This window comes from Numenius arquata, chromosome 1, assembly GCF_964106895.1.
Source record: "Numenius arquata chromosome 1, bNumArq3.hap1.1, whole genome shotgun sequence".
In the NCBI taxonomy this organism is placed as follows: Eukaryota; Metazoa; Chordata; class Aves; order Charadriiformes; family Scolopacidae; genus Numenius; species Numenius arquata.
In genome coordinates this window covers 113,160,586-113,179,262 of record NC_133576.1, presented here as the reverse complement: position 1 = coordinate 113,179,262, position 18,677 = coordinate 113,160,586, and the positions used below count along the sequence as shown (strand labels likewise).

Sequence of the window (18,677 nt, the reverse complement as noted above, 5' to 3'; positions counted from 1 at the left end):
CTCCCAGCAGAATTCATCTTTAAAAAAGTAAAATTCTAGGTGCAGAGCTTTTCTACAGTATAGTATCCTCTACATTTTAATTTAATCACAGGATTGAATATCATTTGTCTCTATTGTCTCTAGAACATGATCAAGAGTTTATCTTAAATAGATGATATTCAATGATGTGTTACACATTGCCACAGGTACTAACATTATTAGAAGAGTGCACAACTGAATTTCACTAACAAAGCAAGACCTTTCTATATGCTGCATCATAACCCTTCCTAACCAATACAGTTAATTTAGCTATATGCCTTTAAAATCATGTACATTTTCCAAGGAAAAATACTAAAAAAAATCCATGGTCCAAATTCTGCTCCCGCTTATATTCACAGGGTAACATAAGCACCATCAGGTTGTGGTATATTAGCCAAAAAGCAGAGAGAGAACCAGTGAATTTATGAGTATAAGGGAGAGAAGAACTTGACCCATGTCTGTAAACATTCACAAAAGTCTGCAGTCAAAAGTGCCGGATAGGCAGCCTATCCGCAGTACAATTATTTCATTCACAGAGAGGTGTGGGGGCAGGGAGAAAGTTATGGAACAATATTTTAGAGGCAAATGAAAATGCTTTCATGTACTTTGGAGGGACATATTCTCAGCTAGCTAAACCATACTCCAGTAAAACATAATCCACGTCTACCCAAATACAGTACAGCATCATTTCCTAGCTCTCCTGTTCGGATTCAGGCAAAGGAGTACTCGATTCAGCAGCAAGCCCGTGACAGTATTTCAAAGCGTTAAGACGACCCCCACACCCCTCTGATCTAGCCTCCCCTTAACACATCGCTGATGCTAACAGGAGAACCTCACACATATGAAGAAAAGATTCGAAGAACCATAAACTGACCTTGATCTATGCACGCACAAGAAGCGTGCATCTTAGATGGAAGATCGTCTACAGCTTTCAGTTACCTAGTTTCAGTCTAGATCTCATTCTATATTAACCACATATACCATACAAAATATAACAGAAGGATAGGTGCTTATACACACTATTAAGTATACTTGTTCTCCCCATTCAGTTTGACAGCCAATTGCTCTATTTACATAAGCGTCTGTTTAAATGTTCCTGATCCTGTAAGACGCCAAACATTCAACTCATAAGCTAAAAGGAGAGTCAAAGGATGCTCAGCAGTTCACAGGATCAGACCCTGAATTGATTAAATGCAATCACAAATTAGGTTTGACATCTGACACAGCCTCCTGGAATCATTTTACCCTCATGTCTTCCCCCTCTTTCCCGAATTCAGACCATGCTCCCACTAACGCAGAGACAGCCTTCAAAGTGAATAGGATCAGGCTCTGTCAAGCAACCACTGCAGTCTTTAAAAATGTCTGGTATTTATTGCCATCCACTCTGGGGCAGGCTCGTCTGCAATGAAAATGGTGTTCCTGGTGTTGATGGATAGTTAGCAAAACCTTCAGGCTGAGCTGTATAATTCTCCAGAGCAGAAGCAGAATGTGCCTTCAAGGAAGAGAAGAAGTTAGGGAACAGCACTGATAAAAAACAAAGAAACAAACAAAAAACTAAATCAAGCAAAACTTCAGGCACGAAACCAGTCCTACTCAAGCCAAAACAAAAGTATCGTCTGCAATATGCAAAGAACAGAGATGAGCAATGCACTGATACGCAGATGTTAAACTCTAGTGCAACTATTTCTCTGAAACACCAGAGAACGAGGAAAGCAGCTGGATTAAGAGGGAAAATGAAGAAGTGTTAATGGCATTTGCTTTCCAGTAGACTAAGCCACAGCTGATTCGGAAGGCAGAGCTTAATCAGGAGCTGTAGTATTTCACTGACTTTGAACTTTCTTTATCTTCATTGCTTGAGTAGCTAAGTGTTAATTCTAGTGATTGGAACTTGCAAACAAGAAAACTGATGTTTCCTCAATGCAATCTGCGTACATAGATTTCTGCAGAATAAATATATTCCTGAGCTGCAAAAGCAGCATGGCCTAGATTAAGTAACTTGCTTCTTCCGATCTATTTCCCGTGATATTCAAGGACATCTGACAATATTCTGCATATTGAACAGGACTTAGACACATGCTCCATTTCAAAAACTGAGGTGTCACAGAAGAGAGAAAATATTAATTCAAGACATTCAACTGCCTCTTTCAGTCTTTTGTTGAGAAGGACAAATTTCCTACCAGAAGTGCTGTACATTGGCAATTTAATATGAGTTGTTCTTTATCACCATCCTTGTAATCAGTTCTCAAACAGGTTAGGGGTTTTAACCATTTACTGACTTAAACTAATCCCAAGAAGTTAACACAAAACTATATACACAAACAATTACTGGAAGCAAAATAGTATTAACAAACAGGCACGTTACCTGTAGTAGTGCTGACTGTGCAGCCGCACTATGCTGCAATTCCTGCAGGGAAGATTGTGCGGCACTTTGGGGAAAGCCAGGGATACCAGGGAGGGATAAAAGACCAGGAAAAACTGCATTTCCCGGTGTCTGTAGTCCAGAAGTCAAGCTGAAAGAATATTAAGATGTGGCTATTATTAAGAACATCTGCATCGTGTTTTATCCTCTCTCTATGTTTATGTCTATATAGATTAGAAAAGCACCTATTTTTCTAAACATCATAAAGGCCAGAATTTATGAACAGAAGCCCAGTCTCTACCCACCTATGAATTATTCATGCACACACAAACCAAGACTGTCTGGAGCACACCTAAGAAGGGAACTTAGAAATTTTTGTACCTCGGCTGTGCCTACAGTTTGCACACAAAAAAACTTTACAGACAAAAAGTTAATGTTGAGTACTTCCTTAAAACATAGGAACATCTAAGATATTGTCTGCTATTACCTGGATATGTCAATGGATGCCCACGTGGAATCCATTCTTGTAAAAGCCTAGGAGGTGCCAAGTATCCTCAGCTGGGAAATAAGATCACTAAGCACCTCACTGGATTAGACTGTCATAACGGGGACTATTGAGGACAACCTATTTAGTAACTACCAGTTTCTAAAGACAGGTAGAAATCTACTGGTGAACTAACTCTAAATAAAAATTAACTGTAATTACTAACTATGGTGAAAATCATGTCTACGCCTAAAGTAAAATCAGTGTTTTTCAAGAGAAAAAGAAATGGTTCTGACCTCCTTCAGAAACAGAAACATACCCAGCCTGTGCAACAAGTGCAGAGTTGAAGTTTGAGCTAAAGGCCGAGGCAAACCCTGGCAGGACCGGAGCCGGAGATGGGGCTGTGGCAGCTGCCGGCAACGGTGCAACTGCTGCTACTGCAGAAGATGCCTGGAGGCCAGGGAAAGAAGGGAGAGCAGGAGTGACAGAGGGTGTGTTAGAGACAGGAAAACCAGGGAAGGATGGGTTTGATGATCCCAGAGGTCCCTGGGCAACAGAAAAAAGGGAAGGGACGGCACTGGACAAGTTAAGCGAGAAGGGTGGAGCAGAGACTGTTGCTGAGGCGGCGAGTCCTGAGAGTACGGCGGCGGTGGAACTCGCATGAGGGGCAGACACGGCTGAAGCGGTTGTAGACGGAGTAGCTAACAAAGACCCTGGGAGAGTGACGGGTGGCGTAAGTGCTGGATTACCAGTAAAAGCAAAGTTACTGGTTAGAGACGTAAAAGGAGGAAGACCATTGAACACGGGGGCAATGGGAGCAGAGGAGCCATGTGGGGCGAGGGAAATGGAAGCCAGAGAACTGGAGTTGTTTAGAGGAGCGCTCAAAGAGGAGAGACCTGACAGCGCTGGATTCAGGGAACTGGGTAAACTGACTGGCACTGAAGCCGCTGAGGTGTATGCACGCCCAAGCGCTGACAGTCCTATGGTGCCATGAGAAGGGCCAGCTGAATGAGAAGGACCTTTAAAAGCCGAGAGGGTAGGACTTATGGGTTCTGTTTTGACCAGAACTGGGATATTTGTGGCAGCTGGGGCTGATGACAGCTGCTGATCAGGATTAGAAGGGCTTGTGCCATGCAAGAGGGAGGCTGATGAGCCACAGTTGATGGGCATAATCGATGGCGAAGTGGTTAAAGGTGACTGTGCAGGCAATGTTGGAGGAGTGGAACTAGAATTGGCCACAGATGGGGATGGAAGACCTGGAAAAATGGCCAACCCAGGTGTGGAGGAACGCTGTGGGGTGGGGGTGGCTGATGGAGTATAGCATTTGTTGACAGAGGAAGTGGGAGGGTCAGAGCTTTGATTAGCAAGAGCAGATAAAGAAGCAAGCTCGCTTGTCATAGCAGAAGGTAAAGCAGATGAATTGATTAATGAAGTGTCATTTGATGTCAGAAATCCCTTTAAGACAGACAAAATGGGGTTAGGCAAGCTAAGTGAACCAGGAATGGTAGTGGCAGGAGAATTAGCAATTGTAGATGGAACAGGACTAGAAATCCCTTGGGCGTTGGGAGGCAAGGACAAAGGGAGGCCAGCAAAAACTGATGACAATGGAGTGGGATTATTAGCGGAAGCAATTGAAGAGGTTGCAGAGAAGGGGAGGCCAGCAAATGGTGCAGCAGCAGATGCGAAAGCTTCACTGGGCGCAGGTGTGGCGCATGGTGTGGTAGAACCTTGCAGAGCTGGCGTAGCAGTGGGTATAGAAGCCAGCCCAGAGAAAACTGCAGGGATAGGGGTAGAGGTTGCACTGTGAACAGATGTGACAGGAACACCAGGCAATGAAAGGGATTTGATGACAGTAGGGGTTGGGGTGGATGGCTGAGATGTATGGATGGAAGAGGAGACCTGTCCTGGGAAAACAGGAAGGACAGGGGTAGACATGTTCATCCCAGATATGAGTGGAGTTGCAGGTGCTAATGGATGGCTTATTGCCTTGACAGGTGATGGGGTAGGGACTGGAGTAGCAGCAGGTGTTGAAGGATTAGAACCATGAGGAGTAAAGAGCTGATTCGCTTGTGCAGAAAAAGCTGCAAAGAAACAAAACTGGTAAGAATATTTGAAACTGTCAGAAATGTTTGAAATCAACACAAACACATTTTATACAGCATTTCAAAATATGATACACAGGCAGTAGCTAACATATAATGTCTGTATATAAACAACGAATGACTGGAGCCTACGAAAACAAAACAAAACCGTACGTACAAACACATCACACAAGTCGTACATCATGTAGGCTACCACTCCTCTTTAAAACACTTTGTGACATCTACTACCTCTTCATGATCTCATGCAAGACAGTTAGATACTCAAATATACTCTGTAAGAATGTCTAAGTGATACAGGTAAACACCCTCCCTCTGGTCCCTAACATCTGGCAGTACACAAACCAGATCTAATATTCCATTGGCATCAGATCACCTGGGCTCCTCTGCATCCACTGTCACTGAAGGTCAGAATTTCCTTCAGAACCAGTTAATTCAATGTATCATGATTTCAGAGAAGTTTAGTCAACAACTGAAGAAAGCTGATTTCAGGTGCTGGTATTTTTCTTTCCTTCAAAATCAGGTCATTCTCTTCACTGTGTTTCCTTCAGATTTTGATTCTAAGAAGGTACACTTTTAAATTCATGTATCACGCTACAGTATTAAACTAACATTGGCACTTGACCTTATCAACAAGTATTTCTGTAAGTCTGAAGTCAGGTGTCTATAATTGAGGCAAGCACCTGCCACTAGGAATACCATCAAAGTAAGTCAAAGACACATCAGTCAAGCTGGAGGAAAAAAAAGGCAGGCACACTGTCAATGGGGATGTGGGAGTTAATGGAAAGAAGCTGCATTTATGAACACTGGCAAGTCAAGAGCCTTGATATGCCTCTATCTAGTTTCCTGTAGGATATGTGTTAATTAATCATTCCTCTCAAACAACCCTCGTGCTTCATTTTACTTTTAAAATAATCTGTTCAACTGTAAGCAAATCACTGATATAACCAGTCAAACTCATCACCCTTAACTCTGTAACAGCTTAGATTTCTCTCTTGCCCAAATTCTACATACACACACAGAAATCTGGAATCTTTAAAATCTTGGACTTAAGTTGATATGACAAACTCCTGTTTTATGTATCCTGAAGCTCTAAAACTAGCAAGTTTGCAAACAAACTATTTCCTTTTACAGATTCTTTTCCAAAAACCTAGACCCAGATTGCTCAGCTCCAGATTCTGTCCTTTTCTCATTCTGTTTCCAAGCTGAAGGCTCTCCTACAGATCACAGTTGTTAATCCTGACAGCCAAGATTATCATCAGAGAAATACAGCTGCAATATGACCCCGGGCTGTTACTGAATTTCTCCTCCTAAGAGATTTTATTCCTTACACTGTATTCATTCAGTTGTATAAACTACCTTGTAAATACATGCACACTTTAAGGGGTATATACAAATAAAATGATTCTTTGAAACAGCAACACTTCTGTAGACCCATCCCTGGGCATAGAGGAGAAAAGACAAAGCATAACTTCCCTTCCCCCCCGCAAGAAATATTTACAAGAGCTAAACCTATCATGGTCATTTTATCTACTTTGGGTATTTGTTAATATGCCTGACTCAATCGTCAGTAGATTCTCAGTTTCTAATTCTCAAATCTAACAAAGTATCATCAAAGCCTTTGTGTAAGTAGTTCATAATGGGATTTATTATTATAATTTGTACTAGCTGTAGGAAGTACCACACAGATAGAGACAAAAAAAAAAAAAAAAAAAAAAGACCACTCTTTCTTCTGCAAAAAGAATTGGAATAAAAAGAATTGGGTAAGACAAAAGTGCAGGCAAACATACTTGGATGTAACAGTCTGGGATAAGACATTCTACACATGGATTTCAACAAACTATAAACAACGAACCCATCTCTCTTGTATTCTTAGCTTCCCATTGCAACTAGTGTATGAAATCAAAATGTGAATGAGTTTTCAAACAGATGCCCGAAGTTTTAACAACTGCAAAGACATTAGTGAAGTGTTTCAGCGCACTATATTGCAAAGCATATTTTAATTTAGTTTTTCATATGATTTCTCACATACTTATATGCTGAAGAATATAAAGCCTTAATGAGCTAACACAAAAGGCTGAATTTCAATGTTTCAATGCTTTTAAACGCCAAAGGCCAGAAATTATTTTTTCGGCAGCTCTCAAGGGATCTTATTCCAACTGTAGTTAAACACTTAGAGGCTTACAAAAATCCCACTAAACAAAAAAGTTTTTTACATTTTCTGAACAAATAACAAAGATACAAACAACACAAAAATCCCCCTGAGGATTTGCAATTTACCTTGATTTTGGGAAGGCTTTGCTTGACTGGAAAGGTCCTCATTTTCTAAACAGAGAACAACAGCTTGTTATTTAAAAGCAAATGAAACTCCAGCAGTGAATGATCCATTCACAACAACGAGTTCGAAAAAATACCATCAACATTTTTAAAGGTATGCATGCTTTACCTGATACCACTTGATTAGCAGTGTATGGCGGAGGAGCTGGTAAGCCTGGAGCTATGACATTAGCCATTGGAACTAAGCCAGCATTGTTGTAAGCACCTACAAGAACAAATGCAATACACATCTCAGTTGTTAGAAGAACCTGTACCTAAATGAACCTGTAAGTGTCTTTTCCTTTAAAAAGAACATTTTCAAGATCTTAAGACATTCCTTCACCAAAAAGCCAGCCCAGTTAATCATCCAGGCCGGATGCTGACTTTTGCCAATGTCTGCCTGAGTGACGTGCATCATGACCCAAATTTTAGTAAGGGCAGTTCTCTTGAAAGAGCCTGAAAAAGTCACATTTCAATTGCTTTCAGTTTCTTTTTGCCTGAAAAACTCAAAGGGGAGTAGTGATTCAGAGTGTCTTCAGCATCATTTGTTCCTTTTTCTATTCCTAACTTAAAAGCTGCTGCAACTCTTCCTTTAACATTGCTTTGACAAACAAAGGAGCCAAACATACACCAGTGACCATGACCAGCCTTCCAACACTAGTCATAAAATTCAAAGAAAAATATCCCATCTCAAACAGTCCATCATCTTCAATATTTCTTTAAATGTTAACAAATTCAAGTGGGTTAGCAAATTGTTTTAATATAAAATACTTATTGTACTTAATATATAAAAAAATACCTTTTTTCCTCCCTTTGGAGCAACTCAAACTGTTGCATAGCTGTGGTATACAGTTCTGATTAAGAACATCAGAATTCACAGGAACATAAATACACTTCACAGTGGTCCTGAATGAATATTTTAAGAGCTTAAGAAATTACACTTAATGGGAAAAGGTAGCACTTGAACATTACTCAAAGTGCAGTAATTTGTTATATGTAATTCCTTTCTGGTTTCACACTTTCATAATACTTCTACCTAATGTTAAGATTTCTTGCATGACAACTGTTGGCTGAAAATCAGAAAAGTAGCTAATAATCATTGCATCAGCCAGGAAGGAAATGTTAAACCAATCCATATAAGAGGCAGAAAATAAAACATCTTTCGGACCACTCTGACCATTGCTTGAAAAAAATCACATTTAACAGTTTCACGTCAGTATCTGCAATCTCATTTAACACATTATATATATGTATATAAAAATATATCATCAGTTATGAGTTCCGATGTCACATTTATTTTTTTTTAAAGCCATGTTGCAGCCTAGTATGGCTCTGAAACCTCAGAAGTGTTTTCATATCCTAAAATGTACTAATTCTTACATCCAATCACAGGCCAAATTTTGTGCCCTAATTTACTTTGGAAAGGATTTGTTTAATATAAATTTGAGCTAGTCTACAAGTTTCCGGTACACTTTCTGGGGAGCAAGGCATTTTTAGAGGAGTTTACAAAGAAAGACTCAATCTTGCCTGAGGCACAAGGGTAGGAAGAATCAGACCAAACACAGGAAAAGGCAATCACTATGTCCTTTCTGAGACTGAAATCTACATGTCCAAACTTTTCTCTAAGGAAACTGTTTTCTCTCCATTGTGACAGAGAGAAAGTAAAGCTGAAGGCAACTGAGGAACAGATTACCCCTTCAACTGAGAAACAGGTTACCATCCTTCAGCAAGTTCCTACATGTTTCCACCCAATTCAGGGTTGTGCTTGACCATATCCTAAGTTTGGTACAACAGCAACAAGCCAACAGACTTGTCAAGACAAAGCTCAAACTTTGGTCAAACATTACAACAAAGGCACAGCCCTCGTCTGGTCTAACATGCACAATGCCTCCCATAAAAGGAGTATCTTGTCATCAGAACAAGATTGTGAATTTTCTTTATGATGTAGATGTTGGGAAAAGAATACAATATATTTATCTTTTTATCAACTCTGCAGTCATGACAGGAAGAGGTAGAAACCAGTACCCAGAGCAAGCTTAGGGAGCACAAGCCAATTTAAGATAAGATCATGGTCAGAGAAACTGACACTTAAAAGGCAAATGGATGAAACAATAGCATCAAGCTAAAACACATAGAAGCCTTACTTGGTGCAATAGTCGCGTGTGGCCGACATGGTGGGATGGGGTATGGAACTGGTTTGTGTGGATTGTAGGTTGATGGAGCCTACATAAACAAAAAACAAAAGGAAGAGGCAATAGTGAAAGCATTACCTAATGTTTCTCAGACAAAAAGTTAAGATTCAGATACTACTACAGACAGTTGTTCTTCACTGGAAAAATGTGTGATATCAAATTTCTTCATAATATCCATAGTGACTGCAAATATGTCACTCTTTCTGAAAAGAATGAAACAAACATCACTAGTATACATTTAGATTTTAAAATAATACTGAAAACATGTGGGAAAGGGAACTCTGTTCTGTCTCATAGTTTTCACACTGCAGTCTTGGACTGACATCTCATTTTAAAGATTTAGCACATTTAAAACTAACAAATACTTATTAAGGTACCTGTCCCTACAGCTTAGTGGGAAACATCTCATAATAAAAGAGAAAATAAAACATTTGGACAATACTTGACAGTAGTATCAGGTTCATTGAAAGTTTGTCCCACGTACTTAAAATTTTGAAAAACAGATCAGCTGTGTTGTTAAGAAACCACAACCTAATTCTCAGGCACTGCTGTAATTCCAGTTTCCAAGATGCAAGTATTTTATATGTTCATGTGGGAAACCCTCAGAGATTGTAATAAAAAACTGCATATACTTCTATCTAAAACGTCCACTAGCTCATGATGAACTACTAAAAATGCTTTTAGTTTTGTCTTCTGCTACTGTAATTTAAATTCTGCCTTCAAATGCACCCATATTGTATCCACTAGAGGATCTTATCCCCCCCACAGATATAAACCAAAGCTTCTTCTCAACTTAAATAAAAAACACTACATCATATTATCTTTATTATATAAGTTTAGCTTTGTTTAAATTGCTGCCCAACAGTCTTCTTGCAACAAAACAGCATTTTGCATAAAAGCCTTATTGAAGTGGCTGGTGGATGGATTTTTTTTTTTTTTCCTTAAAGTTTCATTTATTTACTCATTTATTAGACATACTGGTTTGGATGGTCCAAGTATCCGAGCTGCTATTCCCTTTCCTTCATTAGTGCATTCTTCTGTATCCTTTTTGATAGGGGTTCCCTGAAAAAAAAGAAAATTAAACTATTAATTTAGAAGTAAATCTTGCTATGGAATTTTTGTCATATTTGATTTTTTTTCTAAACTACATTTGAGCTTTTGAATATTCTGAAAGTGACACTTAATCATGTTTGCTGTGAAAAAGAAACTCTGTTCTAGGCTTGTAAAAGGATAAGTGAGAGCATTCCAGTAGCTTGGTTTATAACACTGAGCTTTTGTAAAGAGATACATATTAAACAGTCCATGTTTCTGACAGAATTCTGCATTTTGATTTGTGGACATGATAACTTACATTTTGCAGTCCCTTAAAGTATTCACAGGAAATACTTCACGTGGTTGTTCAAGAACTACACTAAAATTAGCAGTGTTACTGTAGTGACCAGATTAGCTCATCTTATCAACCTACCAGTAAGGTTGCTTATACATCTCTTGATTCTACCAAATATTGCTGGAGTTTACAATGTTTTCCTTATATGAACAATATCTTATTTATGCAGTAATCTTTACTCAAAGTGGAAGAGAAAGAACGGGCAAATAAAAATAATGCAAGTGCCCTATAAATTTGTTATGAGGTACAAAAAAAATACCAAAACCATTGCGTTTGATTGCACTCCTCCTTCCATATATATGAATCCTGGTTTTGCTTATATGATAATTAATCCTAAATCAAGGATGCTGTAAAAAGCAAAAGCATAGGATGATGCTTACTGGGAAAATTCCATTTATGCGGCTTGGTTTGCCCTTGGGATAAGGGTTGCCTGGAATCATGCCACAGGATGATATCATAGCATGAGGAGCCTTACAACCTGTTTTTGAAGCCTGCAAAATAATCAAGAAAGGACATTATTTGCTACCAAATTCAATGCTTTATAGAAATGAATTACTATTTCATGACACTTAGACTGCATGAATCAACCTACATCGAACAATTCAAAGCTTTGCCTCAAATCTTCTTCCCAAATAGCCCAATAGTGTGAGGTTCAGCCAAAGTCCCCTTGGTTTTGCATAGTTCTAATCAGACCACTTCTGCTTCTACTGAACTTGGCGTTAAGCACTTGTTGTTCTCTAAAACACATGCAGACTGTTTCCTTCAGCATTGGGTGCAATTCTGTGCCTCTTTCTCCATATGATCCTAATGCCTGACAGAAACTTCCCCTTTTTTTTGGCACATGTATTACATAGCTTTTATCTTTTTGCAGCTACTTCTTTCAGCTTGTCTTCCACCAGTAGTTCCCAGCAGTCCTCATGGTAAGTCCTGACCCCACAATGACCATAAGAGTGGAAACAAGAATGTATTTGACAGAATCAATGATACTAAAGTATCTTGACTACCTGTTCAAGAATTCTTCTGCATCTTTTCTTCTCTGACATATTAATTCTGAACAGATCTTCAATAAGGCGATAATTCTGAGCATCAACAATGTTGCTATAAAGAAAGACATTGACAGATGATTACTGTCATTCCATATGCTCATCAGAAACAATGCACTACTGAAAAGCGATCAACACTTATTCAGCCAGTACACACCAGCACATTAAAAAAAACACAATTAGTTCAGATCATAATATTACTATTATTGTTAAAGTAAAAACCCAGGGCTTAAATACGGTATTCATATTTGTAAGTGAAACATGGTATTAGAATGAAATACCAATAGAGAGTATTCGAATTAAATATCAATATGGAACAATGGACAATGATAGCTAAACTTTATGGCAAAATAACTACATTGACAAAATGAATTTTGCATCACAACAGTTCATTAAAAAGCTTTAATTGCTACTAGCACACAATTCCCAGCAGAGCAGAAAAGCAGCAGCTACTCAGTTTGCCACGGTTTCCTGCTAGACTGGCGGAGAAAAATTTACTTTTCTTAATTTACTCCAGAATGAAAAGGATGAAACTCCTGGCAATTCTCTCCATGTTCTGCAGAGCTAGTGAAACCCTTCAGGCAGTTCCAAAAAGTACCTTTCCTTTCTCCTTGCTCCTCTACCAAAAATAACACTAGACACACCAAAGACAACAACAAAATGTGCAAGTACAAGGAACCTAATGCCTGATTCTACCTGCCTTTTTCAAAACCCCGACCACAGCACGTTTACTGCTGTCAAACACTACCCGCCCATGTAAACTACTGGAATTACAATACAGCCCCAAAAAGGAGGACTCCTCAAATGGAATCAGCAAAAAGTTGAATGAAGACATGAAAAACACCCCAAAGAAAGGTATTAAAATGTCACTGAACTTTCAGCTTCTCTACTTTTGAGTAGCAAAGTAAGTAGTACGTAGATTTGGGTGAGGATTTCTGTATCATGACTCCCTTATTACGCTCTTGCACTGTAGAAATTCAACAGTTAAGGAAATTACCAGGCTTTCTCCCCACACCAGCTGCAGTGTAGCAACTAAAGAGTCTATGAGCTCCAATCTCATTTCAAGAAGTAGAACAGGTTAGTTTAACGTGCCACTACTCTGTTTTGTCCTGGTCTGAAAGAGACTAGGAGCATTCATACAGCTTCTTAAAGCTCAACTCTGAAAGCAAGATCATGTCTATGTCCTCAGCCTTATTTGTTTTATGGATGTGTATATAATGAATTTATATGCCCCAAAATGTCCAAGTTGGCTGTAATATATAGCATTCACATGCAAGGCAGACATACTTAATGCAAAACAAAAAATAAACCAAAACAAAAAAAAAAAACAACCAGCCAAACGAACAAACAAAAACAAACCCACAAAAAAAAAAACAAAACAAAACCGAAACAAAAAACCCAAACAAACGAACATAAAAAAAACCCCCAAAACAGAATAACACTTCATATAATAAATCCCCTAAGCCAGGCAGAAGAGTTCCAATATAAACATATGTAAAGGAAGCAGCTGTGTTCAGTAAAAACCCCCAACTTTCTGTATAAACATACATCTAGAATATCTATACATCTTTTATAGACATTAGATTTGTAAATCAAATGTGTCAATTTAAGACATGTATTCACTTAACTCATTTTTACATATGGAATATTTAGAGGGCTTTTCAAATGCAAAAGGGTCAATGCACAGAATACTCTGGGCTCAAGCCTTTTACATTTCAGTGAGCAGAAATGAGCCTAAGGCCCTCTTCATTCTCTACAAGATTTGAAGACCACTGTAAATATACTGGCAAAGTGGCAGCTTGCCAGCAGGCAGAAGCCCACATAGCAGCATGCTCAAGACTCAGATGAACTATGGAATTTTGCACAATGCCTGCTTGTAATTCTTCTTTTTACAGCCCCATCAATAATGGATTTGTGCTTTACCTTAATTGGCCACAGTGCTTCCTTATAGAAGTATCTTAAGTTTTATATACTGAAACATTAGTAAAAACAATACAACTTAAGGAAATATAACATGAGAGATACTTACGAAGCTAAGATTTCAAGGGCAATAAGTTTATCTTTACTGAATGTGAAGCAATTGAGAATATTAACCATTTTCGATGCCGGAACTGCCACTATTTTCTGACAAGTAAGCAAGAAAGAAAAAACAGTTTATATAAAATAAGACACTGCAATTATTTTAAACCCAGAATGCTACCCAAATGTAACAGCTTCATATAATATATTTCAGGAAATGTTTAATATTGTCTCCCTTCCACTGGGAAGGAGACTCTATGTGCTAAATACTGGACAGGAAACTGCAAAGAGCACTTGCCAAAAGCAGAAAAATTAGGAAAGTTAACAATAGTTAAAAAGGGCTACATTTATTCTTGTGATACACAGGAAAGTGAAAGATACTTCAGTCAGAAAAGATACCCTGGTTAAAAGTATGACATTTTATATTTTGACACCATTGAAAAAGAAAAGAGATGAAGAGGAAACTTTGAAGATTAAAGGGCAGACTGACCCATCAGTTGCAAAAGTAGACATCACAAAACTAAAATAAGAGGGCAAAATTACTCTACAAGATTATGCCACAAGAACTTACATGTTGTAAAGCCTTTATTGCCTTGAGCTGTGGTTCAGCCCAGGAAAAGTATCTCAGTAACTCAACAACCTGCAACAGAAAGGCCCTCAATTAATCTTTTATATATATTAAAAAAATATGCTAACAGCATCGATATGATCTTTCCATTTTTGGAGTACAGTGGTATATTGCTAAAATACATGTGCCTGTCTGTGATATCTGATTACATCAATGCCTACCAGCAACTAATGTTCTTTTTATTTCTAGGCAGGCACCTAAAAATTCTAAGTTATGAAATCAAGTTTTTCTATGGAAATATTGGAAAGACTTAAAATAGTTACTCCTCTCTATATATTTGCATATATGCACAATTGCCACAGTATTAGAATAAAAAAAAAAAATATATCTTTCTGAAAAACCTTCTAAACCTTCAGTGTCTCAAACAGCACATTCACCAAACATAAAAAAAAAAGAAATAGGAAAAAAAAAAGTATAGTACCAAAATAAACTGGATACTTATTACTACATCCCAATTTAGAAAATACATGCAAAACAATCCTATATTCCATGATGATTAACTTCTCCAGTTTTTCCCACACAACAGGAACGAAAATGTAATGATTTTGATAACAAAATAACTTAGAACTATTTTTAACAGATGAATGTTGATATAATAATGGGGAATTAAATGTCCTTAGTTAATTAATAAAAAAGCTAATATGATCAGCCTCAGTATGACTGGAGATACTGCCTTTTTCTATTACTAAATTCACAAAACCAATAGCTCCCATTGTACCCATGACAGTGTTGACTTTTACCTGTTCACTAGAAAAGTATCCATGAACATATTCAATGGCTTTTAATTTGTACTCAGTCAATACAGCCTAGAAGATATAGGGAAAAAAAGATGCATAATTAGTCCCTCAAAAACTATAACTATACCACAACCAGCTGCTAGAATAAGCCATTAATCTAAATATAGATTAATATAATTATTAAATATAAAATCATTAACTTTTCTGTCACCTTACAAAGTGACATTTGCATCATTTATACTGCAATATTCCTAAGTAACAGAATACTTCTTAGATAATTGAGAACAATGAAAAGCAGAGGTGTATTTTAACTCTTCTGTTTAAAAAAAATAGTAATTTTTTTATTTATTTCATTATGCTTTTTTTTTGTTGTTTAAAACTGCACTGAGAGAACATCATCATCACTCTTCCTTTTGCCTCTAAGGTTTACATTAACTTTACATTAAACAAGATATTACAATTCATTATTCACACAAACTGTTTGTATGTTCCCTGTAAAATAATTAGCAAAGCATGTTACTTCAGTGAATTTATGAAGAGACTGGGTAACAAGTCTGTACAGACAGAATTAAGTATACAAGAAAGCCTGCTCCAGAGGGTGGTGATGTCTTATCATTACTTTCCTATAGCTCAAATTTCAATACGCAAAACCAAGGAAGCACAACAGTTAACACAGCACTGGCCACTGCTCTTGACACAGTGGCAACCTAATAGCCAGGGCTTCCTCCCTCTCCTCACACGCAGCTCACTGACAGACACACAAGATGTAAAGACGACAGGCAAAAGCTGAATTCCTGCCCTGAACTAGTGCACACACCTTTCTCCCCGGGTTTCCAAGGGCCCCATCAATTCATAGCTCTCAAATCACCTCCAGCTTCACTCACACACCCATTTCTATCTTCTTCCCAATAGCCCTAAAACCTACCCTTATTACTACTTTTTTTGTCCTTGCCCCTCCACACGGACAGACATGAAGTTCCCCATCACTGCAACCCGACTGTGAGTAGCACAGATGCTCAGAAACCCACTCGCACGCTGCTTGAGACAACTCCCTTCCTTTCTGTACCTCATTAAGAGGCCAACACTACCAGACACGCTGAAGCCACAGGGGGAAAAGAACTTCTCTCTTCATGCTCATTTTTCCTTCTCTTCACATATTTTGGAAAACAAGCCTGGTATGTCAATACAGCAACTTCTTTACCAAAACAAATGTCACTCTTCTTCCTCAAATCAACAACCAAATGACTTCATAGTAAGAACAAAACCAGCGCTGCTATGTTTATTTATTTAAAAAACACCCCTCAAAGTTAATTTTTTTAATAATCAAAAACATATACGGGGAAAGATAGAACTAAGCTACACATTAACACATTTAAATAATTGTTCCTTGTAGGACTAATTAGCTAATTAGTAGGACTGAAAACGTAACACACCAACACAACTGACTTGCGAATCCCATAATAAAGACGGTTCTACCACAGAGCTAGAAATGAAGTTTAAACAAAGACCTAGAAACAAAGGCACAAAATAAGCATTTGGAAAATGAACGTTACACTGGAAGAGCACAGCTATTATTAACACAGCACAGCACCAATCCTTAGATCACCATTAACTGGGTTTACGGGAATACTGGCAGATAGCGTACAGGAAACCTAATTGCCTAAAATCACATATCAAAAAACCTTTTGTTTGAAGTCTTTAGTAAACACAGAGCGCATTCTGAAGGGCCGCACTGCAGCAGTAAAATTTGAAACATTACTCCCTCCCATCATCAATTCCCAGAAAAAGTATTCATGTGCAATCTGTTCCCTTTTTTTTTTTTTTGCCAGATTTTCCATAAAAATTCTTAGGTTGGGAGGGAAGTCCACACCCTGAAGTATCTTAGCCTGTCACGTTTTTAGCTGGTCACACAGCATGGAACATGTTTTATAAAGGAGAATTTCTGACCATGACCTTATGTAAAAATGCTGTGACAACAAAGACTGCTCAATGGGGCTTTTGTGTACAGTGGTTTATACCTCAAGATGTTCCAAAATAATAATACTACAACTGCAGCCATCACTGTATCTCACGCTGAAGAGAAGCTGAACTGAAATTCGACTCTAGCACCCAAGTCCAAATAAAGGAAATGACCTCTCCTAGACAGCCCAGCATAACAAAAAATACCTTTCACAAAAATGCCAAGGATTCCTTTCCTGCCATAAGACAATCTTATCAGAAACGAGCCCTTCATTTTCACACCAAGACAGCTTTAGCAGGACACACAACCGCTATACTGTGACAATGAATTCACCTCTGCTTAATTACAGCAAAATACGTCATCCCAGGCTTGTACTTCCCACGCAAGACGGGAACCATACTTCTACTAATCTGAGAGGTTCTGAAGAATCCAGACACTTTTTCGATCCCCTTTTCCACTTCCGGCATTTGGGGAACTGTCCCAACCACCAACCTCTAGCCTTCCTGTTAAAAGCAGGCCTCTGCACAGAAAGAAATGAGAGCACCTGCCAGACACAAGGAACCCCAGGCTAGTATCTCTGCTTCCCACAACCAGGAGGTATTTAGCTTGGTGAATTTTTAACAGGAGATGCGCAAGCACAGTTCAGAGCATGCATCAAAACCCAGATCCTGGAGGATTGTGTGCACACACTCCTGAACTGTGGGAGATATGACTTTAAGTAAGTACAGGAAAGCACAGCTTAGAAATCAGCTCTCTCATGTCATATTTGTGTGTTGTGTCTCCTAAACCACCATATAAAAGGTGGACACCTCATACTATAAGATCCTATCTCCAGTTAGGCCAAGCAAACACTGTCCCTCCTCCCAAATAAGAGATAGTTGGCGATTTTGGCTTTTTTTCCCTCATCTTCCTTGACAGCAAAAATGCTGTGATGAATTTATTAAAGTGCTTGTTTCAAACAAGCACTCTTCCAGCACATAGCGTTAGTGGTAGCAGTCTGGACATTTGACCTCAGTTTTCTGAGAAAAAGATAAAGACATCTCAAAGAGAGCAAACATGTCACAGCAGCTTTACACGGTTACACCTGACATACAAAAACTACAGATACACCAGCAATACAGGATTATAGTTCTTCACACTCAGGTAAAATTCAGTCTTCATTGAATCCTGAAGTGATTCTTAAACACCACAAACACCTAACCCGGTGTGTTCACTAAAGGGAATAGTCTAGCACCAAATGCTTAAACTAACATGCAAAACGAGAAGTTACCTTTCTAATTTCATCCAGCACGGTTTCAAATGATTTCTTATCCATCTTTATTATTTCATTCAATGGAGATACTTAAAACATGAAGGAAAAAAAAAATTAAAAAAATTAAAAAAAAATTATATCCAGGCCAAAGACTTTACTGACAGTCTTTAAGCATTCGGGGGG

At 38.3% G+C, this 18,677-nt stretch overlaps 1 protein-coding gene across 2 annotated transcripts; it reads right to left on the bottom strand.

The window, feature by feature from the left end:
* Positions 1-1,387: 1,387 nt before the first annotated feature.
* PROSER1 (proline and serine rich 1) lies at positions 1,388-18,677 on the bottom strand. Of its 2 annotated transcripts, XM_074155146.1 has the most exons (14): positions 18,513-18,677; positions 15,286-15,351; positions 14,489-14,557; positions 13,928-14,022; positions 11,860-11,953; positions 11,236-11,346; positions 10,447-10,530; positions 9,421-9,499; positions 7,407-7,502; positions 7,241-7,285; positions 3,181-4,942; positions 2,381-2,528; positions 2,015-2,017; positions 1,388-1,510 (listed from the first exon to the last, which is right to left on the bottom strand). In XM_074155146.1, the coding sequence occupies exons 1-14, from the start codon at positions 18,555-18,557 to the stop codon at positions 1,388-1,390; spliced, it is 2,820 nt and encodes a 939-aa protein (XP_074011247.1). In that variant the 5' UTR covers positions 18,558-18,677. The 2 variants fall into 2 exon arrangements, with proteins under 2 accessions (XP_074011247.1, XP_074011254.1); XM_074155153.1 differs by lacking the exon at positions 15,286-15,351 and having other exon boundaries at positions 18,513-18,557.

Bases quoted from the DNA above. Each gene is read 5' to 3' on its own strand.
- PROSER1 (XM_074155146.1), bottom strand. From the start codon at position 18,557: ATGGATAAGAAATCATTTGAAACCGTGCTGGATGAAATTAGAAAG. The intron at 7,503-9,420 runs GTAAGGCTTCTA...TTGTTCTTGTAG, and splicing joins ACACGCGACTATTGCACCAA to GTGCTTACAACAATGCTGGC. The intron at 2,529-3,180 runs GTATGTTTCTGT...ATATTCTTTCAG, and splicing joins GCACTTGTTGCACAGGCTGG to CTTGACTTCTGGACTACAGA.